This window comes from Phocoena sinus, chromosome 2 (genome assembly GCF_008692025.1).
Source record: "Phocoena sinus isolate mPhoSin1 chromosome 2, mPhoSin1.pri, whole genome shotgun sequence".
Classification (NCBI taxonomy): domain Eukaryota; kingdom Metazoa; phylum Chordata; class Mammalia; order Artiodactyla; family Phocoenidae; genus Phocoena; species Phocoena sinus.
The window spans coordinates 37,553,448-37,581,055 of record NC_045764.1 but is presented as its reverse complement, the minus strand read 5'-3'; the positions used below and the strand labels follow the sequence as shown (position 1 = coordinate 37,581,055).

The following is a 27,608-nucleotide window of genomic DNA, read 5'->3' as shown; positions in this document are numbered from 1 at the left end:
CCGGATTCCGAGTTGGTTTCGCCGATTTCACCAAGTTCTGAAAATCGAGCAAGTGCCCATCGCTTGCTTGAGTGAGCTAGGAGAATTGGGTGTACCCCTCAAAGTTAGTTTAAGGTATAATTCTTTTATCACAGGAACACTCGCCTCTGGTCAGGAATGAAACTAAACCTTGACGCGTTGCCGCTCGTTTTCAAATGTCCCTTCCAGGACGCCGTCCTTTTCCGGTTACGCTAAGCGCTGGTAGAGTGTACAGGACTTCCGGGAGGTCTAGGAAGTCGTCCCTCTCTTTGGCAGGAGGCGGGTATCTCTGCAGGTGTAGACCGAGATCCTGCGGACCGGCAGAGTGGACCGGGAGGGGTGGGGTGGGACAAAGTGGCTGCAAGCCTGAGGCGAGGTCCCCCGAGGCTGCGGCTGTCCGGCCAGGAGGTGGCCATTCATTCCTCCATTGTGGCCGAGGAGCGAGGGCCCCTTCGGGGGCTCTTTCGAAGTCCGTGCTCTTACCTGAAGGAGAGCCATCCTGCGCTTACCCTGGGGTGCTGCCGGCCTTCTCAGAGCGGAGGGCGTCCCTCTTCTTCCACCCTGCGGCCCAGGTGACCGCTGCCATGGCTTTTCCCCATCGGCCGGATGCCCCAGAGCTGCCTGACTTCTCCATGCTCAAGAGGCTGGCCCGAGACCAGCTCATCTATCTGCTGGAGCAGGTCAGTGCCTGCCACGCTGGGGGCCTTTACTGTATCAGCAGCCAGCACTCGCTGGATGCATAGTTCTTTCTTACTGAGCTCCCTTGGTCTTTGCTCTTGGCCCTTGGTATTGTCCTTGGAGCTTCTGTGGCAGGTCCAAAATGAAGCACTCAGGGAGGGAAACTTGGGACGATCTGGCCAGAGAGTTAATGGAAATCCACCCCCCCCCCCCGGCTTTTTTTTCATACAGACAAGGGAGACACCACTAGTGCCAGGCATCACTGGGGATGGAAAGATGGTTAAGACAACTTTGTCCTTAGGGTTCTTACGTTCCAGTGGGAGCAGTATGAAACACAAATTACCACACACAGGGTATCATGTGGTGAAAGAGTGATAGCTAGGGTGCCTGAAACAATCATTTCTAGCTGGAGTGATCTAGGAGTTTCAAGGGGCTGGAGTGTGAAGATGAGCATATTTTCCTTGGAGATGGGAGAGGATGTTCCAGGCAGATGGACTGGTAGGAGCAAAGTTGAGGAACCAGGGAAGGACAGGCATGTAATACAGAGAAGAGAGGGATGAGAAGTTACACAATAGGCATTAGGCAGCTACTGAAAAATTTTCCCCAATATGTGACATGAAACAATACTTGAAGATGATTCTAATAGCCATTGTGAAGTTGGATAAATGGGCAAAACAAGAAGGCCAGTGAGGAGACCATAGATCAGACTGAAGTAATAAAGGCCCACGCAAAATTAGTGGCAGTGGAAATGAAAGGAATTGATGGGTTTTTTTGAGTCAAAGACTCAAAGACATTCATTGGTCGTAAAGGTTAAGGGAGAAGCAAAGCTGAGTTTGACATTTTTAACTTGAGCTAATAAGAAAGTAATGCTATTACTGTAATTTTAATGGATTACATATATAGTCTTGTTTAATGTTCATATTCCCCACTAGATTGGAAGGTCCTTGAGGACCGGTACATACCTATTTTGTTCAACATGTATACCGAGTGAGTACCTAGCTTAGAGTCAGGCACTTAGCATGTGCTTAATAAATATTTGTTGCATGAACATTGAATAGAAATGAGAAAAAGAATTAGAAAGAGGAACAGTTTTGGTGGGGGAAGTTGAGTAGTTTGGGTTCGGATAGGATGAAGTTAAGATGCTAGGAGGAAATACTGCTTGTAACATCAGAAGATAGAAAGGTAGAATTGCAGCTAGGGTAAAGATGGGGACTTGGGAGAACCTCAGGGGATGTGGGACCATATTTTATTTCTCTGTAATATGTCCTGTAGTGGTAGCACTATGATTTGGCACATGAAAGACACGCAACAAACGTCTGAGGAATTGAAAAGAGATGCTAGTTAGAACCACTAGTTCAGGTGAGATCCCCATGAAAGAGAGTAAATGAGACCAAGGATAGAAACTTGTAAATAGAATGACCTGAGGAAGAGCTGCCCACAAGGATGACTTAACGTGGCCAGAGTGGATTTCTGTGCAGTAATGTCCTCTTCAAACTAACGTCCTCTGACTTAATTCTTATTAATGGACACTGCTATTCAGGCTTGAAACCTCAGAATCATCTTTGACTCTTCTTCCCTCCTCACACTTAACTAAACCAGTTGCTGAGTCCTGTGGATATTTATTTCCTTACACCTGACTTTTTTTGTTTTTTTTGGCGGTACGCGGGCCTCTCACTGTTGTGGCCTCTCCCGTTGCGGAGCACAGGCTCCGGATGCGCAGGCTTAGCGGCCATGGCTCACGGGCCCAGCCGCTCCAAGGCATGTGGGATCTTCCCAGACCGGGCACGAACCCGGGTCCCCTGCATCAGCAGGTGGACTCTCAACCACTGCGCCACCAGGGAAGCCCTATACCTGACTTTTTAAATGGTGATTATAAAATAGCACTAACAAATTCTAGAAAATGCAGAAGATAAAGTGTAAAGAACAAAAAAATCACTTACCACCCTACCATCAGATACAAGCACTGTTAACACTGTTAATTTCTTTCAAGTATTTTTAAAAATTCGATTACATGTTCCATGTATCTCTTAAAAAACCTATTTTTGTTCACATCGCCAGGAGCCTAAATCAGGTCCTCATTCATTACCACAGGCTTGGGCTGCTTGTTTGTCTCTTGTTTTCTTGCCGCACCCCGTGGCATGCCACGCATCCCCGACTAGGGATCGAACCCTCACCCCCTGCAGTGGAAGCGCAGAGTCTTAACCACTGGACTGCCAGGGAAGTCCTTGGGCTGCTTGGACTGTTGCATTAACCACATAAGTGTAGTCCTTACCTCTAGTTTCTCATGTCTCCAATCCATTTTACCCACAGTTCCCAGATTTACCTAATGAAAATTCCCAGCTGATTGGATGCTTCAGTGTACAAAAGCTTTCTATTTTTCCTTGTTCCGTAGAGGATCAACACCAAACTCCCTAACTTGGCATTTGGGACGCTTCATGCTCTAATTCCTGTCAAAGATTTCAGTCTTGTTTCACACCATTCCCCTACATCAAGATTTCTCAACCTTGGTGCTATGGACATTTTGGGCTGCTTAATTCTTTGTGGTGGGACTGTCCTGTGCATTGTAGCATATTTAGCAGCATCCCTAACCTCTACCCGCTAGATGCCCGTTAACACCCCCTGCCCCAGGGTGGACAACCCAAAATGTCTCCAGACTTTACCAAATGTCCCCTGGGGGGCAAAATCAGCCCTGGTTGAGGACCACTGCCTTACATGTACCTTACCCATCAGGCAAACTGAATTGCTTGTTCTGCCCTTACCGTTCAGCCTGTTCTCTTTCCCTGGCCTTTGCTAGATTGCCATCTCAATCTATCACTGCCAACATCCTACCCATTTGTCAAAGCCTAGTTGAGAGGAAACTTTCAACGACTTCCCCCTCTCTTCTGCTCAGTGTGACCTCTCCTTCCTCTGGACAGATGAAAGGGCAGCATCAGGAGTGATGAAGCGGGAACCAGAAGACAGGGATTTGGCGTGAGAGAGTGGGTGTGAGGGTGAGGACTGTCCTGGGTTAAGTTTTCCACCTTGAACATAGGTTACTTTTGTAATTAGAAGAAAAATGCCATTTAAAGAGATATTTGGCAGTTAGTTGAGGGGCTGGAGGATACACGGTGTGGTTTTGTTTTGTTTGGCTTCGTTCAGCAGGAAATCGATTCGGTTATCAGGAGACAGTGGAAGAGGCGGTGGAGTAGAGGAGCAATGATGTAGAACAAGGTCACAGGCGAGCAGGAGGGTTGAGTGGCAAGGACTTAACCTTAGAAAGAAGGTGAAATATCTTTCCACTGGTACAGAAAATGAGAAGACAAAATAGGTGAATATGTAGAGAAATGTCAGCTGTGGATATAGGCAATTAATAAGGTGCTGGGGGGGCTTCCCTGGTGGCGCAGTGGTTGAGAGTCCGCCTGCTGATGCAGGGGACGCGGGTTCGTGCCCCGGTCCAGGAGGATCCCACATGCCGCAGAGCGCCTGGGCCCGTGAGCCATGGCCGCTGGGCCTGTGCGTCCGGAGCCTGTGCTCCGCAACGAGAGAGGCCACGGCAGTGAGAGGCCCACATACAGCAAAAAAAAAAAAAAAAAATAAGGTGCTGGGGTAGATGAGGTCTAGTGCCCTTCCAACTCAGAGACTGTGCTTCTATTAAATGGATGGCTGGATGAGCTGTCAGCCGAGGGAGCTTGTGTGACCCGAGAGTAACCCAAGATACTGTGTCTCCTTCAGCTTCCAGGAAAAAAGGACTTGTTCATTGAGGCAGATCTCATGAGCCCGTTGGATCGAATCGCCAATGTCTCCATCCTAAAGGTACCTGCCCCTTTCTCCACGTGGATTAGGCCCTTCTTTCCTATTAAGCAGTTTTTCTTTTGATGAACAGTACATATTACTGAAGAGTGACTACCCTTATAGGGTAAATAGGGGATGGCAGAGTTACAGTAAATAGGGGATGGCAGAGTTACGGTGACAAGGGGGGATTGATACTCTTTGTATTGTTTTTGAATTGTTTTATTTTAGGGTTTTCTATTGACAGTTTGAGGAAGGTTCAGTGGGATGGTTGTCAGGGAGGTACTTTGACTGCTAGAATTAGTGTAAATAGGAGGAAGCCCTTCCAGAAGACCCCTGTCATTGTATCAGGCTTTGGGTTTCCAAGCACACTTATGTCCATTGTTTTGTTGGATTCTCTCTGTAGCAACATGAAGTAGACAAGCTGTACAAAGTGGAGAACAAGCCAGCCTTCAGCTCCAGTGAACAGTGAGTGTCTGGGAGACTCTGTCTCGGCTTCAAGCTGGAGGAGGTCCCTACACATTTGCCTTTGATTGGTCCTTGGCCGAGATCTGGCACCATGATGTTTGTGACATGGTTCGCTTCCCTCCTCTTTTACAAATTCATCCTTAGGTTATGCTTTAGCCTCTTAATTGGTCTCCCTTTCTGCGGTTTCTCCCTCCCTTGTCCTCATCTCTCTTTAACCCAATCTACCATCTCTAACCAGATTGATTAATCGTTCAAAAATATTTTCATTGGGCTCTCCTGAAGAACCTTCAAGGCTTCCCTTACTTACCGAGTGAGGTCCTCATTGTTTGTCATAGATTCCAAGGCTGCCTCCAGGGAGGCCTCTCACCCCCTTTCCAGCCTGGTCTCTTTCATGTCCCCACTATTCAGCTCGCACTTTTGCGTGCTTCCAGGCTCTGCACACGTACCTCCGTGTTTTTGGCCACTCCACCCACTCTGCCTGAAATTCTCTCCTCTCCTCACTGTTCTTGCGACAAATATCCAGCCTTCAGAATCCAGCCCCACCTCCTGCACTCAGCTGTCAGTTGCCATTCCAGGGTGATTTTCTCCTCCTCTAGATTTGCATGGGGTTCAGTGTTTGTCCTGTTCACCTGGTACACAGTCACATCCTGCCTGTTGTCTGATGTTTGTTTTTATTTTTAATACTTCTCAACTTAAGCAATGTATACCCTCCCTTAGAGGAAATAATTCTCCTAGATACATGGAGAATACATCCATGAACCCCAGTTTGAAGAACACTATTTTATATACTTTCTTGTATTGTTTTTTAACACTTGATTGTTAATATACTCCATACATATGTGCATCTTATTTTGCCCAATAGACTGTAAATTATTTGAGAGCAGGAACTCCTGGGTCCACCATAAGGCCAATAAGTGCCCCCAGCCCACCACGATATACCTGTTTTATCGAGGGGAGTCTTGTGTGTGTGTGTGTGTGTGTGTGTGTGTGTGTGTGTGTGTGTGTGTGTGTGTTTAAACTCTTAATTATATACTCATATTTTTAAAAAAATTTTATTTATTTATTTGGTTGCACCAGGTCTTAGTTGCGGGAGGTGGGCTTCTTAGTTGCAGCAGGCGGGCTCCTTAGCTGCAGCTCCAGGGCTCCTTAGTTTTGGCTCGCCGGCTCCTTAGTTGTGGCATGCTAACTCTTAGTTGCAGCATGCATGTGAGATCTAGTTCCCTGACCAGGGATTGAACCTGCCCCCTGCATTGGGAGCGCAGAGTCTTATCCACTGCGCCACCAGGGAAGTCCTGGGTCTTGTGTGTTTGGTATGTGGTGAGCCAAAAGAGCTGGCAGGGCTTTGGCTGCGGTGAGAACTGTAGCAAATGGTGAAAGAGTTGGCATTGTTTAAGTTTCTTCTAAGCTGCTATCACCAACTTCATGATTTTTCTTCACTGAGGTTTTTTTCCCCCTTCTCTCCCATAGATTATGCTTCTTGGTCCGACCTCGCATCAAGAATATGCGGTACATTGCCAGTGAGTGTGCCATGGTGTTCATTATAACTAAGACCTGGGAAAGGGTGGGAAGGTCTAAGGACCCTGACCATAAGAACCCTTTAATAGGAAAAGAATTGTTTGGGTAGGCCATACTCCTCGTAGAGGCTCTCTGCTTCCTTACTTCTAGTCTAACAAAGGTCCATGGCTTTTGAGTTGCATCCTTTCTGTCTGTAGATCTTGTCAATGCTGACAAAATGGCTGGCCGAACTCGGAAATACAAAGTGATCTTCAGTCCTCAGAAGGTGAGTTTGGACCCTGGTGGAAATGACATCGGGTAGAACAGGATTGGGGACTAGGAAGGGGTAAGGGGCCAACACTATATAGCTGTATCTCCCTCAAAGCAAATTATAGGTGACTGAGCAAAATACCTGTGACCATCTTTTTATTAAGGTAGCAGAGAGTCTGTCATCAAATTGCCCCGAATGTAGATTGTACAGTTGTGAGAGATGTCCTCTACATAGATTTCTTTAAGTGAAAAGATTGACATTTTTGAAGTAGAACCTGCTATGTATCCCTTCTAACACCAATTCCTATATAGTAATGGTGCACAATGTTATGGCTTTTCAATGACTTTCTCCCTATATCCCTTTAATAACAAACACAATAAATCTTCACCCCCCGCCCCATGCTCATCGAAGGCATGTGACTGGGCTGCCCTTGGGTTATCAGAACCATAACAGTGTACTTTGGAAGAGGTTTTTCTTACACAGGGTGCAGTAAAATGTTCTCTAAGCTTGGAGCAGCTGAGGGAACTGAAGCCCACAGTCACAGAGTGAATTAACATAGCCATACTAGGTTTCTTCCATCTTTACCTCAATAATTGCAGTAAGTGTTAGGTGATCTGTCATAGTATCTCCGTTTCTCGATTCCATCAAGCTCCCCTGCCATCCCCACATCAACGGGGTGCATTGTAGGTACATCCTCAACCTGATTGATTGGGAGGAATGATGTACCAGGTCTATACATTGCCCGTCGTAGGACTATACAGTTATACCAAGTAGTGCATGCCACACTTGGAGCAGGTAGAAATTAAAGTTGAAAGGACAGGGATTTATTCTTTGCAATTTTCCCAAGAAAATTCTAAAGAAAATAGAAGCAGTAGGTAAGACTAAAGACACTGAAGCCAAACTGTCTGGCTGTGAATCCATGCTTTAGCACCTATTACCTGTGTGATCTTGGATAAGTTACTTAACTGCTCTGTGTCTCAGTTTTCTCATCTATAAAATGGAGTTGATAATAGTACTTATCTCTTTTAAATGAGGTGACTTTCAGTTTCTATTAAGAAGTCTAGAGGAATCATAGGCTTATATTGTTTTCTCATCGTTTAAAAGGAATAAGAGGAAAGAACCAATGATCTTCCTTTGAAGATCATTTGAAGATTGATAGCACAGTCTTACAGCTATTAATCCTGTTTAACAAATATATCAAGTGTAGCATTATTACCAGGGCAAGAAAATTATTGAGTAAAATAATCGATCAGAATTATAGGTTACTTTTTTTTTTTTTTTTTTTTTTGCGGTACGAGGGCCTCTCACTGCTGTGGCCTCTCCCTCTACGGAGCACAGGCTCTGGATGCGCAGGCTCAGCGGCCATGGCTCACGGGCCCAGCCACTCCGCGGCATGTGGGATTCTCCCGGAACGGGGCACAAACCCGTGTCCCCTGCATCGGCAGGTGGACTCTCAACCACTGCGCCACCAGGGAAGCCCTAGAGGTTACTTTTGAATGTTATTAAAGGAGCTGTAGCAGTAATCTCTAGTTTTTGGAGTCTTACAAAACCCTTTTTTTCAAATTATACTTCCAAGGACAGATTTGTTTAAACAGGGAATAGAACAAGTTGGTAACAGTTTCAAATAATGCTACAAGCCTCCATATCACACAGAAAAAAAGAAAATTGATATTTTTATGAATTTTTTTCTAACACCCTATCTAATCAAATTTTTTGACCTAATTTTCCATTACAGGACAGTGTCTTCCTTAGTTGCTGTAGGGAAGAGGAATTTTCTCTCTCTTCCTGAGACTCCCTTTGTTAATTATGAAGATTGGCAGTTTTCAAACTGGGCTATGGAGTTCCATTAGTTAGCATTAAAAGTAGCCCTATAGGGACTTCCCTGGTGGTGCAGTGGTTAAGAATCCACCTGCCAATGCAGCGAACACGGGTTCGAGCCCTGGTTCGGGAAGATCCCATATGCTGCGGGGCAGCTAAGTCTGTGCACCACAACTACTGAGCCTGCGCTCTAGAGCCCACGAGCCACAACTACTGAAGCCTGCGTGATACAGCTACTGAAGCCCAGGCGCCTAGAGCCCATGCTCCACAACAAGAGAAGCCACCACAATGAGAAGCCCACGCACCGCAACAAAGAGTAGCCACTGCTTTCCACAACTAGAGAAAGCCCGCGCACAGCAACGAAGACCCAACACAGCCAAAAATAAATTAATAAAATTAATTAATTAATTTTTAAAAATTAAAAAAAAGAAGTAGCCCTGTAGGATTTCAGTTTTACTGACATAAATGAATGAGGGATGAATAGGACTCTTCTGTGTAACCATAAAATAAGGAGCACATAGCATTAATCTTCCACACCTCATAGAATTATGAGGATCAAGAGAGGTAATGCTTTTATTTTTTATTTATTTACTTTTCAATTTTTTATTTATTTGTTTATTTTTTGGCTGCGTTGGGTCTTCATTGCTCCACGGTGGCTTTCTCTACTTACGGCGAGCGAGGGCTACTGTTCATTTCAGCGCTCAGGCTTCTCATTGTGGTGGCTTCTCATTGTGGAGCACAGGCTCTAGGTGTGCAGGCTTCAGTGGTTGTGGCATGCAGGTTCAGTAGTTGTGGCTCTCGGGCTCTAGAACGCAGGCTCAGTAGTTGTGGCACACAGGCTTAGTTGCTCCACGGCATGTGGGATCTTCTTGGACCAGGGATTGAACCTGTGTCCCTTGCATTGGCAGGCGGATTCTTAACCACTGCACCACCAGGGAAGTCCCTCTTTAAAAAAAATGTTTATTTATTTAGTTGGCTGCTCCGGGTCTTAGTTGCAGCATGCAGGATCTTTAGTTGCGGTCTGTGGGGTCTTAGTTGGGGCATGCATGTAGGATCCAGTTCCCCGACCAGGGCTCGAACCCGGGCCCCCTGCATTGGGAGCACAGAGTCTCAACCACTGGACCTCCAGGGAATTCCCAATGGCACAGTCTTACAGCTATTTATCCTGTTTAGGAATACAAATATATCAAGTATAACATTATTACTAGGGCAAGAAAATTATTGAGTAAAATAACCAATCAAAATTACAGGATACTTTTGAATGTCATTAAAAGAGCTATAGCAGTAATTTCTAGTTTTTGGAGTCTTACAAGAACCTTTTTTTCAAATTATACTTCCAAGGACAGACTTGTTTAAACAGGGAATAGAACGAGTTGGTAACAGTTTCAAATAATGCTACAAGCCTCCATATCACACAGAAAAAGAAAATTGATATTTTCATGAATTTTTTCTTTCTAACACCCTATCTGATCAAATTCTTTGACCTAATTTTCCATCATAGGATGATGTCTTCCTTAGTAGCTGTAGGGAAGAGGAAATCTGTCTCTCTTACTGAGACTCCCTTTGTTAACTATGAAGATTGGCAGTTTTCAAACTGGGCTATGGAATTCAGTTAGTTAGCATTAAAAGTAGGTCCATAGGGACTTCCCTGGTGGTCCAGTGGTTAAGACTCCTTGCTTCCCCTGCAGGGAACGCAGGTTCGATCCGTGGTCGGGGAGCTAAGATCCCACATGCTGCATGCCGTGTGGCGTGGCCAAAAAAAGTCCTATAGGATTTCAGTTTTACTGACATAAATGAATGAGGGATGAATAGGACTCTTCTGTATAACTGTAAAATAAGGCGAACCAAGCATTAATCTTCCACACCTCATAGAGTAATTATGAGGATCAAGAGAGGTAATGCTTTTAAAATACTGACAACAATGCCTAGTACATGTAAAACAAATAATACACAGCCACGATTATTATTGTCATCATCATTATCAGACAGAAGTGCCCTCAACTTTCTTCCTCATTACCTCCAAATATTTCACCCTTTTCCCACCTGTCTCAAAGGAGCATGAGGGAATTCCCTGGTGGTTCAGTGGTTAGCACTCTGTGCTTTCACTGACAAGGGTGTGGGTTCAATCCCTGGTGGGGAACTAAGATCCCCATGAGCCATGCAGCATGGCCAAAAAAACATAAAATAAAACATAGAAAATAATTTACAAAAAATAAAAAAATAAAAAAGGAGGACGAGACACTGGCCTTTCCCCATCTAAGAGCGGAGGCTCACCTGTGTTCTTGGCCCCATCCCTGCCTGCTTTCTCCACTCTCTTGCTTCATCAAGTAGACTCTTTTATGTCTTCAACCATATCTATCCCTTCTAAACAGTTCTCTCTCCTCATCTCTTGTCCCTGACAGTGACTCTCCCTTAATTTGTGGCCAGACTGAAGAATTATCTGCTGCCACTGCTTCTGCTTCCCCACATCCACCTTCACCTTTTTTTTGCAGTACGTGGGCCTCTCACTGTTGCGGCCTCTCCCGTTGTGGAGCACAGGCTCTGGACGCGCAGGCTCAGCGGCCATGGCTCACGGGCCCAGCTGCTCCGCGGCATGTTGGGATCTTCCTGGACCGGGGCACGAACCCGTGTCCCCTGCATCAGCAGGTGGACTCTCAACCACTGTGCCACCAGGGAAGCCCCCACCTTCATGTTTTAATCTAGTCGCCTAAGATCTCCGTTGTCAAATCCAGTGATGTCTATGTCATGCTCTTCCTACTTAACTTCCCTGGCATTTGAGACTGTTGCCCATTCTTCCTTGAAACTCTGTCTTTAGAGGTGCTATTTAGGGGTGCTGTTTTCTCCTAGTCTCACCTCTCTATGTATTCTTTCTCGGTCTTCTCTGCCCGGTCTTGGACTGTGCACCCTTTTAATTTTGGTTCCCTAGAGTCCTGTCCTAAGCTCTCTTCTCTCTGTGTGTTCTTTTGGACAAGCTGTCCACTTTAAATGCAGTGTATGTGCCTTTAGCCCCCAAGGCTGTCTGTCCAGACCTCCCTCGGTGTCTGCAGAGGTCCCATGGACATGTCCTAACCAGAACTCCATCCCTGCTCTCTCCACACCATTGCTTTTTACCTCCACCTGCTCCTCCTCCTCTGTTTCTATAGCACTGTCATGCCCTGCTTCCCGTCTCTGCTGGCAGGACCCACCCTTCCCTGACAGCTAATACTTTCTCCTTTGTAAAGCTTTTCTAGTCAATCAGGGAGAAAAAAGCAATTGACTTAATAAGTGAATGAAATGGCTGAAAAGGAAACAAAGCGTTGGGCCAGTGATTCCAGTGGTCCCTTCTAGATCTAAGAGTCTGGGTTCTTTTGTCTTTTTCACTGGGTTCAATAAGTGTGGTCCTTGGGCTTCCCTGGTGGCACAGTGGTTGGGAGTCCGCCTGCCGATGCAGGGGACACGGGTTCGTGCCCCGGTCCGGGAAGATCCCACCAGCTGCGGAGCAGCTGGGCCTGTGAGCCATGGCCGTTGAGCCTGCACGTCCGGAGCCTGTGCTCCACAACGGGAGAGGCCACAACAGTGGGAGGACCGCGTACCGCATAAAAAAAAAAAAAAAAAAGAGAATAAGTGTGGTCCTCATCAGTGACCACAGAGGAACTCCAGAGAAATGGAAAGAATGGAGAAGGGGGTTACTAATCAGCCCCCTTTTCTCTTTCAGTTTTATGCTTGCGAGATGGTGCTTGAGGAAGAGGGCATCTATGGAGGTGAGAGGAGTCGGATATGAGTGGAGAGGGGGAGGACGTGTGGAAGAAGGCCGTGATGGTTGTTCCCTGTACCCATCTCCTTCTTTTCCCTGCCTCATTCCTGTTGGCCTGGCAGGAGGAGAGGGTACTGAGAATGGGAAGGAAGACCCCAAATTAGAATACTAGTGGGGCTATAGTTGAAAATCACCGATGCTCTCTTCTTACCTCCCAAGACTCCCACAAGCAAAACTCGTGTCTTCCCTCCTGTGTGCATTCCTCACTCCATCCTCTGTGCAACACAAACCTGGTCGCCGTCCTCCCTACTGGAAATCCTGCAGTGGCTCAGAATAAAGCCCAGGATCCTCAGTATGGCCTCCTGTGCCTCTACAGTCTGGCCCCTTCCTGGCCCTTTAGCCTCCTCATGTGCCACTCCTCTCTCCTGACTCACTACCCTCCAGCCCTGGGGACTTCACACACCTGTTCTTGTTGCCTAGAACATTCCTCACCCTACAGCTTTTTACCTACCCAAATCATACTCAAATTCTAAGCCAAATGTCTCTTCTTTAGGGAAGTCTTTCCTGTGCCTGTAGTTGGGGTTAGATCCCTGAAATATTTGTACTCATAGGTTGCTGTTTTACTCCTTTGGAGCATATAACTGTAGTTAGATTTGTCTGGTGTGTACTCTTTCACTACCTTGTCAGCTCCAGAGGTCAGGAGCATGTCCGTTCTGTTTACCACCGTGTCCCCAGTATTTAGCCTAGCACCACACATATGTGGCTCTCCGTCAGTATTTGTCCAATAATGCATAAATGAAGGAGTGTTTCATCAGCACTTTTGGTCGACACTCTAATGAAAACACACCACTGAGATCCCACTGTATTACAGGCTGTTACGTACATGTCTCCTTTCCTTATCAGTCTGTGAGCCCCTTCTGGGCAGAGACTGTATCTTATTCACCTCTGAGCATCCCGTGCTCAGTGCAGTACCTGGCGTGTGGCAGGCACTCAGGAGTTTTTGCACGGCTGTAGTGGAGCTTCCCTCTTAACGTGGAGCCACGGCAGGGAGACTGATGCTCTCTGTACCCACAGATGTGAGCTGTGACGAATGGGCCTTCTCTTTGTTGCCTCTTGATGTGGATCTGTTGAGCATGGAACTACCAGAATTTTTCAGGGACTACTTCCTGGTAAATGCAGGGCCCTTGGGTCTTGGCATCAAGGAGTCGGGACAGACATGGGGTCCTGTGGGCTAGAAATATGGATTCAACCTTCATCCAACTCATAATTTATCATGAGTGATAGTAATTTGGAGACGGAATACCACTGCTTGAGGTTCATGGGGCTTCCATTGGGGCCAATGAAAATGGACTTTAGCAAGCGTTGCCCAGACCCTACCTTTCTGCTCAGGGCTTCTAGGCCTATCCACTTTCCAGATGGATCTGTCGGGTTGATCCATATCTTTGTGGCCCGTGTGGTCCCTGCAGGAAGGAGATCAGTGTTGGATCAACACTGTGGCACAGGCCTTGCACCTCCTCAGCACACTCTATGGACCCTTCCCTAACTGCTATGGAATTGGCAGATGTGCTAAGGTGAGCAGTTCTATGTCCTGATAGCCCCTATTCACTTGTTTTCTAAGCACCAAGGATTGTTCATGGGCATCTGGGATGTGAGGTATATTCCTTACCTTGCTTTCATTGCTCCAGAGTAGGTCCCCAGAGGGGAGAACTTGTGTGGCTAACAGAATGGCAAGGGCCCAGGACCTCTAGGTAGCATCCCTAAATCTTTGGGGGCGGAGAGACTCCTTCACTGGTGTGGGGCAGGATGGGGAGGGGTAGGAACAGGTGGGAGTAGAAGAGGTAATATCGTTAATAATTAGCTCCTCTCTTGGGGTCAAGGAGAAGGATCACATGGAAAGGGGTTGGGTTCTGTAGGTGTGGGGCTGCACAAGGGACCTGGACATAAGATTGCGAATGTCTTGGGGCCTGACAGATGTCACATGAATTGTGGAGGAAACTGGAAGAGGAGGAGGATGGTGAAACCAAGGGCCGAAGGCCAGAAATTGGACATGTCTTTCTCCTGGACAGAGGTGAAGTATGCTCGGCACTCCTCTCATCTGTCGACCCTAGAAGATACGGGAATATGGGAAACATGGTGGCACAGCTGGGATCCTCAAGTTGAGGCTGTGAATGCCAGCGTTGACTGGGGGCGTGGGCACTTGGGCCCCATGGAAGGCACTTGAGCGGATATTGAGCAAACTGGGTGGGAGGCTGCATCGGGGAAGACCCTCACGGTCGGGGATCTCGGTTTCAGACGTGGACTTTGTGACGGCACTTTGCTCCCAGGTGGTTTACGAGGGTCTGGTGGATGACACCTTCCGCGTCAAGTGTGGTAAGTGGCATCTTAGCGAGACAGAGGGGTCCTCAGCTCCTGGGGCTTCCCACGGTGAGGGTGCAGGACTTGTGGGAGAGACCCAGGCTTGGAGTGAACTGCTGCCTTCCAAATAGTTTGGGGGAACGTTTAAATCTTTATTTCTTTTTTTTGGGCGACACTCCTTGGGGGATCTTAGTTCCCTGACCAGGGATGGAACCTGGGCCCCTGGCATTGGAAGCTCAGAGTCCTAACCACTGGACCACTAGGGAAGTCCCTTGGGGACCTTTAATGGCAGTTCCGGAAAGAGAGGGGAAGGAAGGACTCATCAGAGATCCTCATAGCTGTTTCCTCTGGTCTCGAAGGGAGTGTCGACTTTGGCCCAGAAGTCACATCCTCTGACAAGAGTCTGAAGGTGCTGCTCAACGCCGAGGACAAGGTGAGCACATGGGTTCCGGCAGAGGATTTCCCCAGGGCCACTGCCACCATGAGGCTGTGGGCCCCGGCACTGGGAGGAGAGGCCGAGTCCCCAGGAGAGAGGGACACCCAGCCAGTTAAGAGCACAACCCAGAGCACATAGCAGGGATTTGACATGTCCTTACTGATACCAGCTCAGCTTCCTTTGTACTTCTGCTAGAATAGCTGAGCACTCTCCCTGTGCTGTTGTTACCCTGATGAGGCAGGAAGGAACAAGGTATGCGTCTGTATAGTAATTTGTTCCTGTCTCATTCCCCTTGCAGGTGTTTAATGAGATTCGTAACGAGCACTTCTCCAATGTCTTTGGCTTCTTGAGCCAGAAGGCCCGGAACCTGCAGGCCCAGTATGACGTGAGGCTCCCAGCCCGGGTCCTCCGTCTGTTTCCTCAGTGGCTCCCCAGGCTGCTGCCCTTTGGCTCCCCTTCTGATGCTACAGTGGGTGGGAACTGAGGGAGGGTAGTGTTTGCTCACATCTGAGGGCAGAGGGGCTGACCTCATGGGAATGTCCCCACAGCGCCGGAGAGGCATGGACATAAAGCAGATGAAGAACTTCGTGTCCCAGGAGCTCAAGGGACTGAAGCAGGAGCACCGCCTGCTGAGTCTCCGTAGGTTTCAGCTTGAGGGTAGGGCAAGGGGAACCCTGCAGAGGAGATCTGGGAGGAGATCCCTGTTCATTTGGAAAATAGTGCTCTTCTTTGGTCTAAAGTGTGAAGAAATGCTCCTGCACTTTGCCTTAAGAGGTCCTTATTCTTCTGGACAATAAAGAGGCATTCTTCCAGAACCAGGAATATGTCAGCTCCCCTTTTGTCCTGTCTGCAGATATCGGGGCCTGTGAATCCATCATGAAGAAGAAAACCAAGCAGGACTTCCAGGAGCTCATCAAGACTGAGCATGGTGACTTGGCTACTTCTCCTGCTTCTGCTTCCGTGGCTCCCAGTCCAAGCCCGACCTGAAAAGATGCTCTCTGGCTCTTTCCAGCTGACGCTGGCTGTGTGGAATGTTGGTTCCTGCTAGAAGCCCTGGGGGCCCCTTAACCCACCCCAAGGATGAAGAAAGGGATGGGGAGACAAGACGCCCATTAGCATAGATGGCAACAGCTGAGCCGCTCCCCCAGTAACAGGCTCTCCTCTGATTATTTGCAGCGCTGCTGGAGGGCTTCAGCATCCGTGAGAGCACCAACTACATTGAAGAGCACATAGACCGGCAGGTGAGGCGGGAAGGGGGGAGATATTGGGAACAGCGTTTAGAGGTGGGGCTCAAGTGGAAGCAAGAGGAGAGAGCGTGTGTTATGAAACTTGAATTCTCCTTGACTCTTCCTTCCTGTGCAGGTGTCACCCATAGAAAGCCTTCGCCTCATGTGCCTTTTGTCCATCACTGAGAACGGTGAGCCCCAGGGACCAAAGACGCCAGATTGAAAAGCTGTACCTTAGGGATAGTTCCCTGTAATCTCGTGGATTCTTTCCCCTGTAAAATAAAGCAGCTTTTGTTTTGGGTGAAACATCCCCAGGTCATAAGGTAATTTATTGTTCCAGCCCTAAACAGGACCACATCCACCCTCCTCAATGCTCCCGGCACACGGCCTGTCCCATCGTAGGATTGCAAAGGGGTAGAGCTGAACGGCATTTCTCTCATCATTCCATCTGGCTTCCTACCCGCAACAAGATTTCATAATCAAGATACAGTCCAGGAAAAACCAATTTCATAAACATTTTAAAAGCTCAGATTCTGCAACCTTTCGTGGCAACTTGTTTTGAATGTTGAAGTCTTCCAGTTGGCAAATATTCTTTAAGGTTGCTTTCTACCCAAAGACGTTATTTGCTTATTCTAAATCCCCTTTATTGTAGTTGGAAGTCCATTTCTTCTTACCTCTGTGGAGAAAAACATCTAAGGCTGCACTTTGGGAACTCATTTGAACACTTTTCCTATTCCCCACTAGCTGTTGAGCAGTTCCCCAGAAAACTGGCCCATAGCCAGGGAGAAACGCACAGGAAGGCCCTTGTCCTCCCTCCTGGCACATCCCACCCCCCACTACGGATTAGATTAGCTTTCGTTTCAGTGTCCCTTCCTCAGGGCTCTTCCTTGGAGCTCTCAGATCCAGGCTATATCTTTCAAAAAGCAAGCTTAAATTTAGGAGTCAATTTAGAACCAACTGCATAGGATGCAAGGTTAGCGTTATGTACTGACTCCTTCCTTCTCACTAGGGTTTTTTTTTGCTGGGGGGACGAGGGTTGGTTTGTTGGTTTGTACACTTTAGGGCATCTCAACTGGCTCATGAACCTTTATCTTCCTTACCCTCAGGTTTGATCCCCAAGGATTACCGATCCCTGAAAACCCAGTATCTGCAGGTAAGGCCAGGAGACTGTGTTCTTGAGGGAACTTGGTGGAGGGAGGTCATTGGACATTTTTGAAAGAGGCAAAAGAAGAAACAGTCCCTTTCCTGTCCCCATCACCCTCCTGTTCCCATGCGGCCTCCCTCTCAGAGGTTGTGGGGATGGTCACCTTTCAGCACGCAGAGACCCTTCCCACTACCCTTGTTTCACTCTCCTCCCCTCTTATGTGGCCAATGCGGGGGGAATTTGAACAATTCAGCTGTTGGGCCCAGTGGTGAGTTCTTACTCCTGGATTCTCCCTTTATTTAGCACCTTGCGAGGCGTCAATACACCTTTCCTTCCAGGTCCTTCTCAAGTCCTACCTCCTCTGTGAAGCCTTCCCCACCTCCTTACATCGACAGCTTTCTGTGATCTTTAATTGTTCCATGCTGCTTTTATTCTTTGTTTGGCATTTGGTGATTTCTGATATGAAAATCTTCCCCACAAACAAGTGTGCGCTGCTTAGGACACAGAGCGCATAATCCTCTCCCCCACCTCCATATCACCTAACAGTGCTAGGCCCTTGGTGAATGCTCGGTAGAGAGCTGAATTGCATTTTCTTCAGAGCTATGGCCCCGAGCACCTGCTAACCTTCTCCAATCTGCGGCGAGCTGGGCTCCTAACGGAGCAGGCCCCGGGGGACACCCTCACAGCTGTGGAGAGTAAAGTGAGCAAGTTGGTGACGGACAAGGCTGCAGGTGAGCAGGGAGTACAGGTAACCCCTTTCACCCTCCTCGGCTGTTGTTGCCTGTTCTCTCAATAGGTAGAGCACCCTGGTGGGGAGAGAATGAGCTGGGGAAGGAGAAAGTGATTCCTTACTGTTACTGTCCTTACTGCCACTACTGCTGCTTGTAAGAGCATCTTCCAGTTATTGAACACTGACGTGCTAAGCCTTTTAGATACACTTTCTCATTTAATCCTCGCAAAGTTTCTGTGTGGTAAGTTTTATTATCTCCATTTTACACATGAGGAAACCGAGGCTTAGGGAGGTTAAGTGACTTCTTCAGGGCCCCTTAGTAAGTCAGATTTAACTCCAAAGGCCGTACACTTAACCAGTAAACTAGGATCACCCTGTAGATTGCATTTAGTAGAGGGCTGGTACCCTGTAGGAGGAGGAAGACTGCGGGTGGGAGAAGGGTGGTGATTGTCTTAATCAGTTCCAGGGAACTGTAGGTGAATGGCTTTGAGGGGGATCTTCAGATGTGATAGGTCCTGCTGTTTGAGAAGAGGGGGTCCTGTCATTTCCTGAGTGGTATCACCTGTGGCAGCATCATTAATCCATAAACCTTAGATGAAACCAGCGCAGATTTCTTTCCCAGGAAAGATTACTGATGCCTTCAGTTCTCTGGCCAAGAGGAGCAATTTCCGCGCCATCAGCAAGAAGCTGAATTTGGTATGTAGAACAGGGGTGGACAAGGGAGGCAGTGGGGTCAGTCCTTTGTGAAGTACTTTGAACCCACAAAAACCTCTCTGTCACTTTGTTTTTATAAAGATCCTTTTGTGTGGTAGCATTATAGCATGAGCTTAATAATGAGGCAAGACACAAAGGCTCATTCATTTAATGAACACGTAACTCACACCTACCAATGTCAGAGAATACACTAAGTGCCGCTTCAGTGACAGACATGTCCCATGTTGCTGAAGGGTCAGAAGGGGTCCCTCTTTCCAGCGAGCATGGAAACGCATTCAAGAGGATCAGCAGGCACTGAACAGCTTTCATCTTTGGTTATGGATTCTTTTTTCTTTTTCCTCCAAGGCTATTGCTGGTTCTTACTTTAGTTGAAGTAAGAACTGTTCTTAGGGGCATGCCACTTTTCTCTGACCCTGTAAAGGACTGGAGGGCTGAGTGGTCACTTGCCTCATACAGTCCCCTTTGCCCTCTAGATCCCACGTGTGGATGGCGAGTATGATCTGAAAGTGCCACGTGACATGGCGTATGTGTTCAGTGGTGCTTACGTGCCCCTCAGCTGCCGAATCATCGAGCAGGTGAGAAAGAGTGGCTCGCTCCTGTTCATATTTCATGCTCTCTGCTTTCTCTTAGTCCCTGGCCTGGCCCAACTTTTAACTACCTGAATGACTAGCAAGAAATGTGACAGTCTGGCTGCTGCTAGACTTGAAACTAGCGCTTGTGCCTTCCCAGGTGCTGGAGCGGCAAAGCTGGCAGGGCCTGGACGAAGTTGTGCGGCTTCTCAACTGCAGTGAGCTGGCATTCACAGGTGCGTGGCCTTGCCCATTGGGGGCGGGGTGAAACGAGAGGAGGGCCGGATGCATCATCCAGTAGTGCCCGTGAAGAGCTGAGTCTGGTCTGGTCTTTGCAGACATGACCAAGGAAGACAAGGCTTCCAGTGAGTCCCTGCGCCTCATCTTGGTGGTGTTCTTGGGTGGTTGCACATTCTCTGAGATCTCAGCCCTCCGGTTCCTGGGCAGAGAGAAAGGTGAGATCAGGCTTCCGTGGGATCTGGGGGACAAAGGGCAGCCCTCAAGAAGGCTTCTTTAATGGCCTCTGGGTACCACTTGCTGCCATCTTGCTGTGGGCTGAATAGCAGGAAGCCCAGTTCCACCAAGCATGGCAAGTTGCTGTGCCCAGGAGCATGGCACTGACGCATCTATGACTATAAACTGGTGCTCTGACCCAGCCAGGGCCATGGAACTGGAGGGGCTTGACATGGCTGGTGTTAGGGGGCTTAAATCTGCTCTCAGTCATGTATGGTGTTGCTTTTGACTCTTTAGGGTACAGGTTCATTTTTCTGACGACAGCAGTCACCAACAGCGTTCGCCTTATGGAGGCCATGAGTGAGGTGAAAGCCTGAACTTTTCCCGGCCAGTGTTGATGTCTTCCCTGGACATGTTCCGCAGTGGGATGCAGGAGTTTGAATCACAGCTGCTAATAAAATGTCTACCAACTATGCTTCTAAGAGCTGGGGAGCAGGGAACTTATTTGGATTTAGAGAACATATCTGAGGAGAGAGTTCACTTCCTGCCCCCAGGATATTTCTTTTTTGTTTATGAAGTACAGCCCATGCTGATGAAATAAGGAGGAAGAGGATCTTTTGCTAAATCCTGTTTGAGTATCATTGTAAATAAAGCCTCTACTCTCAATGTATCAATATTATGTTTAGTTCTAGACAGGTACTTCCATGTATACTGGTGAAGCAGAGGGGGCTTTACATAGGGGCTTCGTGTATTCTACGGCCTGGACTGGGTAGTGGCTCTGGGCCTGGTCTGGTTCTTCCTTGAAACTTGCACTGTACTGGACTTTCCTCAACCATAAAATGAGGATTAGTTAGATGATCAGTACCAGTTAGATGATTGCACCCTTCCAATTCTAAAATTCTGTGATTCATTACACTTTAGAAAAAATGAGCTTGCTATTGTTTTAACTTAAGGAGTCGCTTGAATTTTAAGCCTTTTGTTTCTTATTGCAGAATGGAAGATTATGTTCCTTGTTAGAGCAATTTCAGGCATTGGCAAACTGTGCTCCTATAAAGGTTACCAGTGCCCTCCTAAGTGCTGATTCTAGTGACCTTTCTTTCCCTTTACCCTTTAAAAATTGTGAACACTAACCACATCTATTAGTGGTCGTCTTCTAAGTTGATCTCACTGATGATCCCCTTTACCTTCTTGTAATTCTCATATTCAGCTTCCATGACACACTTCTTTGTCCTCCTGCATTCTCCTAGGCTGCACTTCCATCTCCTTTGGTTTCTCTCTCTGTGTATCCTTCTTTGTTGCATCTCCTGTCTCTGTCCTTTATTGTTATCCACTTGCCCATCCCAAACTTTTATCTCACTGCTGAGATTCACGTGATTATTTACAACCTGGTCGTTCCATGGGCAGTTCACAGTCAGCATGTCTAAAATAAACTCTCACACTGAACCTCGTGTCCCCACTTGGGATCCCTAAATCTGCTCCTCTTCCTCTGTCTCCTTAATTGACATTCTCATCATCTACCCAAGTTTTGTTCATGCAAGAAATTATATCCTTGGGACTTCCCTGGTGGTCCAGTGGTTAAGACTCCATGCTCCCAATGCAGGGGACCCGAGTTCAATCCCTGGTCAGGGAACTGGATTCCACATGCATGCCACAACTGAGAGTTCGAATGCCACAACTAAAGATCCCACATGCGGCAACAAAGATCCCACATGCTGCTACTAAGACCCAGTGCAGCCAAATAAATAAATAAAATTTTAAAAATTAAAAGAAAAAAAGAAACTATATCTTTGACCTCATATTTTTTTCTTTTTATCCCCCACATTCAGCTGGTCCCCTTACCCATTATTTCTAAATGCTTCTGGTTCATCTTCTCACCATCCCCATGGCAGAGGTACTTGTTTTTGGCCTGGGCTTTTGCAAAACTGTCCCTCCCACGCTCTGCCTCCTATCTGTTGCCCAATCCACAGTGCTGCCACGTGTTTTTTTTTTTAATTGGGGTATAGTTGTTTTACAATGTTGTCTTAGTTTCTACTGTACAGCGGAGTTCCCTGTGCTATACATCAGGTTCTCATTAGTTGCCTATTTTATACATATTAGTGTATATATGTCAGTCCCGATCTCCCAATTCATCCCACCCTCGGTGTCCATACATTTGTTCTCTACATCTGTGTCTCTATTTCTGCCTTGCATGCCACTTCTTAAAAGAAAGATCCAAACCTGTGGTGTTGGATCATCAAAAGTATTCTTTCCATAGGAGAATGATAATGCTGTGAGTGCAAATTCCAAGGAAAATGCAGTACCTCAAGTATCTAGCTAGAATCTTGACAGTGCTACGTCAAGCTAGTGTGCAAGATCAAAGACACTACTGACAGGGCTGTTAGTTTGTAGAAAGAATATTTGGCAGTCAGAAAAAGTTCTATGCCCAAATGAATAAACAGTGGCAGTGCATTCTAGAACAGTGCTGTTCACTAGAAATATAAAATGGTCCTTTTTAATACACATTACAGAGTGTTTTACATGCTGAGTATGTGCTCTGAATTGATATTGTCCAACGGTTCTATGATCGTTGACCACGGGATCTTTGTTAGCTTCAGAATTACAGTGTAAAGCACATTATAGCAAAATCGTCTTATGTCTGGATACTTACAGCCGTGGCCCTGGGAACCTGTCTGAAGATCACAAGTTTTTGAAGCTTTCTGGAAAACTCTCAGGTTAATCAACAAAGAGTGCAAAGTAAATTTAAAAAGTGGTGCCTGCAGGCCACATACTAGTGGTGCAGATGTTTGGCACGCTGCTCATGAGTTAAAGGATGTTGAAAGCACCAATGAAGTTTTTCCGAAAGTGAGAAAAACACAGTCCGGAAGGTGAAGCAAACAGGCATCCTTTACTTTTCCTTCATGGAAAAGACAAATGAAGAGAATTCACAGAAGTTACAGTTGACCAATACACATGGGGAAAATGTGCAATTTCAGCTATAATCAAGCAAGTATGAATCAAACAAGGAAATGCCACTTTGCCTAGCAAAGTGGTTTAAAAGGACAGTAGTACTCCATACTGCTGAGGGTGAGGAGGGTACTCTTCCTTGGTGGTGAGGGCAAATTAATAAATACAGCCTGTCTGGAGAGGGAGCATAAAGTAATTACACTTCTAGGAACCAACCCTAAGAAAACAATGCAAAATGTCAAGTTTTAGGTATGAAGACATTTATTTGTACAAAGTACAGCCTAAATATCCATCGATGGCAAAGTAGTTGAATTATGAATCTACACACCAATATATTACACAACCATGAAAAAAGGAAAAAGTGATATATAAGCATTAAGGCATGTAGCAAGGATACAAAAGTACTTTGTCGATTTTGAGTTTTTCAATTTTTATATTACAATTACATAAATCCAGGTAATTTGAAAGAAAACCACAATCCAGGTAATTTCCATTCATTTACCAGTCGTTACTTGGGCAAGTCACTCAGACCTTTTTGAGACAGTTCCCTTTGTAGAATGGCGATAATACCTAGCGGGATGGTTGGGGAGATTAAATGGGATCACTCGTCTAGAAAGGTACCAGGCCGGTGAGCAGGGTTCAGTGTCCGTCCCTTCCCTTTCCCTTTAGGTCATGGTTTCCTACATCTGGGGAAACTGCTCGGTCCCCAGCCTTGCTGCCAGAATGAGCAAGGGAAACAAATTACGGCGCCAGGCTTTTCTGTTAATCCCTCTCATGTCACCCCTCCGGCTGAGGGCGGCAAGGCCGTTTACGCGCCACGCCGGGGAGATCCGGACACCGTGGGGGGGTCTCTGGGCGGCGACGTGCACTTCGAATCAAAACCGCGCCGGGGCCGGGCGGAACTCCGAGGAGGTTGCCGTCTCGCAAGGTTTGGACGTCCCCTCCCGGCTACAGCAAAGCGAGGCAAGAGAGCCGCGCGCACGCGCACACAGCGATTCGGTCTCCCGCCGGCGCGCGAGCGCTTCCCACGCCCAGTGCGCGAGTCCCCGCCCCTAGCCACGGCGCGCCGGGGGGCGGGGCGAGGCGGAGCTTCGCGAGGAGCCACGGGACGCAGCACCAATCGCGGCGCTCCTCCGCCTCAAGGTTCGGTTTGAAATTCTGCGCAGGCCTAACGGCTCGCGGAACGGCTACCGGGAGTGAGACCGCCGGTGCTTGCGGGTGGTTGCTGCGCTCGGGCCCGCGTGGAGAGGGTCGGGGCCTCGACGCCCGCCCGCTTGGAGCGTCCACCATGAGGAGAAGGTGCGGGTTGTGGGGGAGTCGAGGGGGCGTGGGAGGGATCGGTGCCGGTCCCGGGTGCGGGGCGGTGGCGGGGCTGGGCGGAGTCCGAAAGGCCGCCTTAGGCCGTGGGCCGGGGTGTCTCGTTAACCGGCGCCCGAGTGAGGCTGGAAGAAGCCAGCCACGGTTGGGAAGTGGCGAGCCGGTGCACGGGCCGCGGGCCCTTGGCGGGGTGGAGGCCAGACCTGACGGGCTCCCGCAGGCCCCGACGCCCGGGTGCGGGCCGAGCGCAGGTGCCCGGGAGAAGCGGCGGGAGGCCAGGCGGGCCCGCGGCGCACCCGGTGCGGGGCGGTCAGAGCTGGCGTCCGCGAGCCCCACCCTCTCCGCCAGCAAAGCGTCTCAGGTGCTGCTGCTTGGCACCGACGGCTTGTTCTAAGTCCTGAGTCTTTTATGGTCAGTGTTTCTAGTTTTTCTTTAAATAAAGGCGTGCAGTTTTTAGTTTATCGTTGCTTTTCGATGTATCTGGGTTGCAGTGTTAACACTTTACTTGAATTGTAAAGATAGCTTGGTTTTCTTGCAAGTTGAAAAACTCCGATAAAGGAATTTTTTTTCCGTCGTTTTAACAACTTCTCAGGCAGTGCTGGGAAAGGAGTGTCCGAATTGAAATTGGGACCAGACGCACCACACTGCCACCTACCAGCCTATGACTTTGGGCAAAAATGTTGAATGTCAGTTTGCTCATCTCTAAAATAAAAATAATGCTGGTGCATAGGACTTTTGTGTTAAAAGCGATGCAGATGTTAACCTTATTTTCTATAAGTAGTGGATGAAGCATTGTGATGATTCATTATTAACTAATTTATAGTTATTAGTCAAACTGATTGATGTATGGCTTCGTAAGTTTCCTCTTTCCATGATTACTAATTCCGACCGTTCTTTTTCAAATGCTTGCCCTCGTGAGAATGGGAATGTAGCACAAATCACTGGTACCATTGGAAAAACAGATCTCAGGTGTAAGGTTGTGGATTACAAATATCTTATATAAAAGCACATTTAAGCTGCTGTGCGTTTCAGCTAATGACGCATTTTGAGGACTAGTAAAATTTTAAATGACATTTTACAGGAAACTCTTACTCCAAGTCCATTAACAGTTTTTGGATTGTTCAGGCATCTACTGCTTTCAAGAAAGTAAATGAAGAGGGAGGAAAAGTTATCAATTAACTTTGGTTCCAGGCTGACAGATATAATTAGGCTTTAAAAGAGCAACTGGAATTACTCTACTAACAAAACCAGACTTTCAGGTAATCTGGATTTCAGGTATTCATATTTAGAGAGGACTGGGGGCTTCCCTGGTGGCGCAGTGGTTGGGAGTCCGCCTGCTGATGCAGGGGACGCGGGTTCGTGCCCCGGTCCGGGAGGATCCCGCGTGCCGCTGAGTGGCTGGGCCCGTGGGCCATGGCCGCTGGGCCTGCGCGTCCGGAGCCTGTGCTCCGCAGCGGGAGAGGCCGCAACAGTGAGAGGCCCGCGTATCGCAAAAAAATAAAAATAAAAATAAATAAATAGAGAGGACTGTGAGAAGTATGCCTGAGGAACATGATTACCAGAATGGTCACTGAATTGACTATTGGCTATCGATTTCTGAAGCAGGTTGTACAGAGGAGCTTAACAAAGCTGCTCTGGAGGGCTATTTAGGAAAAAATAGGACAGTGTATCAGTAGAATGCTGCCAGAAGGTAGGAAATCATTTAGAGGGTCATTTGGGATATCTTCCAGTCTAGTGACTTAAGTTCAAGAGACTGGAAAAATTGGCCCCCTTTTCAACCTCTGTATTCTTGGGTGGTATTCTTGTAAGCACCCTCAGTTTTTCAGTGATGAATTAAGAAAAAAGTCTCAAGTTTGCACCTTTTAGGGGATTACCTGAAACCGTTTAGAAAGGCACTACATAATTGTACCATGATGATTATTTTTGTAACATTTTTTATGCTTTTATTTATTTTTAAAGTCTTATTGAAATTTACAATGTTGTGTTTAATGTATGCTGTACAGCAAAGTGATTCAGTTATACACATATATATTCTTTTTTTTCTTTTTTTTGTGGTACGCGGGCCTCTTACTCCCGTGGCCTCTCCCGTCAGGGAGCACAGGCTCCGGATGTGCAGGCTCAGCGGCCATGGCTCACGGGCCCAGCTGCTCCGCGGCATGTGGGATCTTCCCAGACCGGGACACGAACCCGTGTCCCCTGCATCGGCAGGCAGACTCTCAACCACTGCACCACCAGGGAAGCCCCTATTCTTTTTTTTAAACACTATTTAATTTATTTATTATTATCTTAAAATTTTATTTATTCATTTATTTTTGGCTATGTTGGGTCCTCGTTGCTTCGCATGGGCTTTCTCTAGTTGTGGCGAGCAGGGGCTACTCTTTGTTGCGGTGTGTGGGCTTCTCATGGTGGTGTCTTCTTGTTGTGGAGCACGGCTGCAGGCCCACAGGCTTCAGTAGTTGTGGCTCACGGGCTTTAGAGCGCAGGCTCAGTAGTTGTGGCGTACCGGCTTAGTTGCTCCGTGGCATGTGGGATCTTCCCAGACCAGGGATCGAACCCGTGTCCCCTGCATTGGCAGGCGGATTCTTAACCACTGCACCACCAGGGAAGCCCCACATCTTCTTTATCCATTCATCTGTCAATGGACATTTAGGTTGTTTCCATGTCTTGGCTATTGTAAGTAGTGCTGCTGTGAACATAGGGGTGCATGTATTTTTCAAATTATAGTTAGTCTGGGTGTATGCCCCAGGAGTGGAATTGCTGGATCATATGGCAACTCTGTTTTTAGTTTTTTGAGGAACCTCCACACTGTTTTCCATAGTGGCTGCACCAACTTACATTCCCACCAATAGTGTAGGAGGTTTCCCTTTTCTCCACACCCTCTCCAGCATTTGTTATTTGTAGACTTTTTATGATGGCCATTCTGACCAATGTGAGGTGGTACCTCACTGTAGTTTTGATTTGCATTTTTCTAATAATAGTGATGTTGAGGCATCTTTTCATGTGCCTGCTGGCCATCTGTATGTCTTCTTTGGAGAAATGTCTATTAAGGTCTTCTGCCCATTTTTCGATTGGGTTGTTTGGTTTTTTTGTTGTTGAATTGTATGAGCTGTTGGTATATTTTGGAGATGAAGCCCTTACCTGTCGCATCGTTTGCAAATGTTTTCTCCCATTCTGTAGGTTGTCTTTTCATTTTTTTATGGTTTCCTTTGCTGTGCAACAGCCTGTAGGTTTGATTAGGTCCCATTTGTTTATTTTTGTTTTTATTTCTATTGCCTTGGGAGACTGACCTAAGAAAACAGTGGTACGATTTATGTAGGAGAATGTTTTGCTTATGTTCTCATCTAGGAGTTTTATGGTGTCATGACTTATATTTAAGTCTTTAAGCCATTTTGAGTTTATTTTTGTGTGTGGTGTGATGGTGTGTTCTAACTTCATTGATTTACATGCAGCTGTCCAGCTTTCCTAATACTGCT

The 27,608-nt window shown here is 47.3% G+C and overlaps 2 protein-coding genes across 9 annotated transcripts in view; both read left to right on the top strand.

Moving 5' to 3' along the window:
* Positions 1-253: 253 nt before the first annotated feature.
* Positions 254-20,805, top strand: VPS33B (VPS33B late endosome and lysosome associated). The gene is made up of 23 exons (XM_032622529.1): positions 254-698; positions 4,408-4,488; positions 4,871-4,932; positions 6,400-6,449; positions 6,645-6,712; positions 12,210-12,255; positions 13,323-13,417; positions 13,715-13,819; positions 14,220-14,316; positions 14,541-14,618; positions 14,963-15,036; positions 15,338-15,424; positions 15,588-15,678; positions 15,893-15,967; positions 16,216-16,280; positions 16,402-16,456; positions 17,372-17,418; positions 18,008-18,140; positions 18,762-18,835; positions 19,327-19,428; positions 19,583-19,658; positions 19,761-19,877; positions 20,173-20,805. Exons 1-23 carry the CDS (start codon positions 603-605, stop codon positions 20,250-20,252), a joined length of 1,854 nt encoding a protein of 617 aa, XP_032478420.1. The 5' UTR covers positions 254-602; the 3' UTR covers positions 20,253-20,805.
* A 3,104-nt stretch (positions 20,806-23,909) lies between these two features.
* The window catches only part of PRC1 (protein regulator of cytokinesis 1), a 29,204-nt gene continuing 25,505 nt past the window's right edge, over positions 23,910-27,608 (top strand). For 2 of the 8 annotated variants that reach the window (XM_032623624.1, XM_032623623.1), the window contains exon 1: positions 23,947-24,117. In XM_032623624.1, the coding sequence (XP_032479515.1) occupies positions 24,107-24,117 (11 nt within the window). In that variant the 5' untranslated portion in view covers positions 23,947-24,106. Of the gene's footprint in view, positions 24,118-27,608 lie in introns of all 8 variants that reach the window. The other 6 variants (XM_032623625.1, XM_032623626.1, XR_004348579.1 and 3 more) reach the window with 4 other exon arrangements.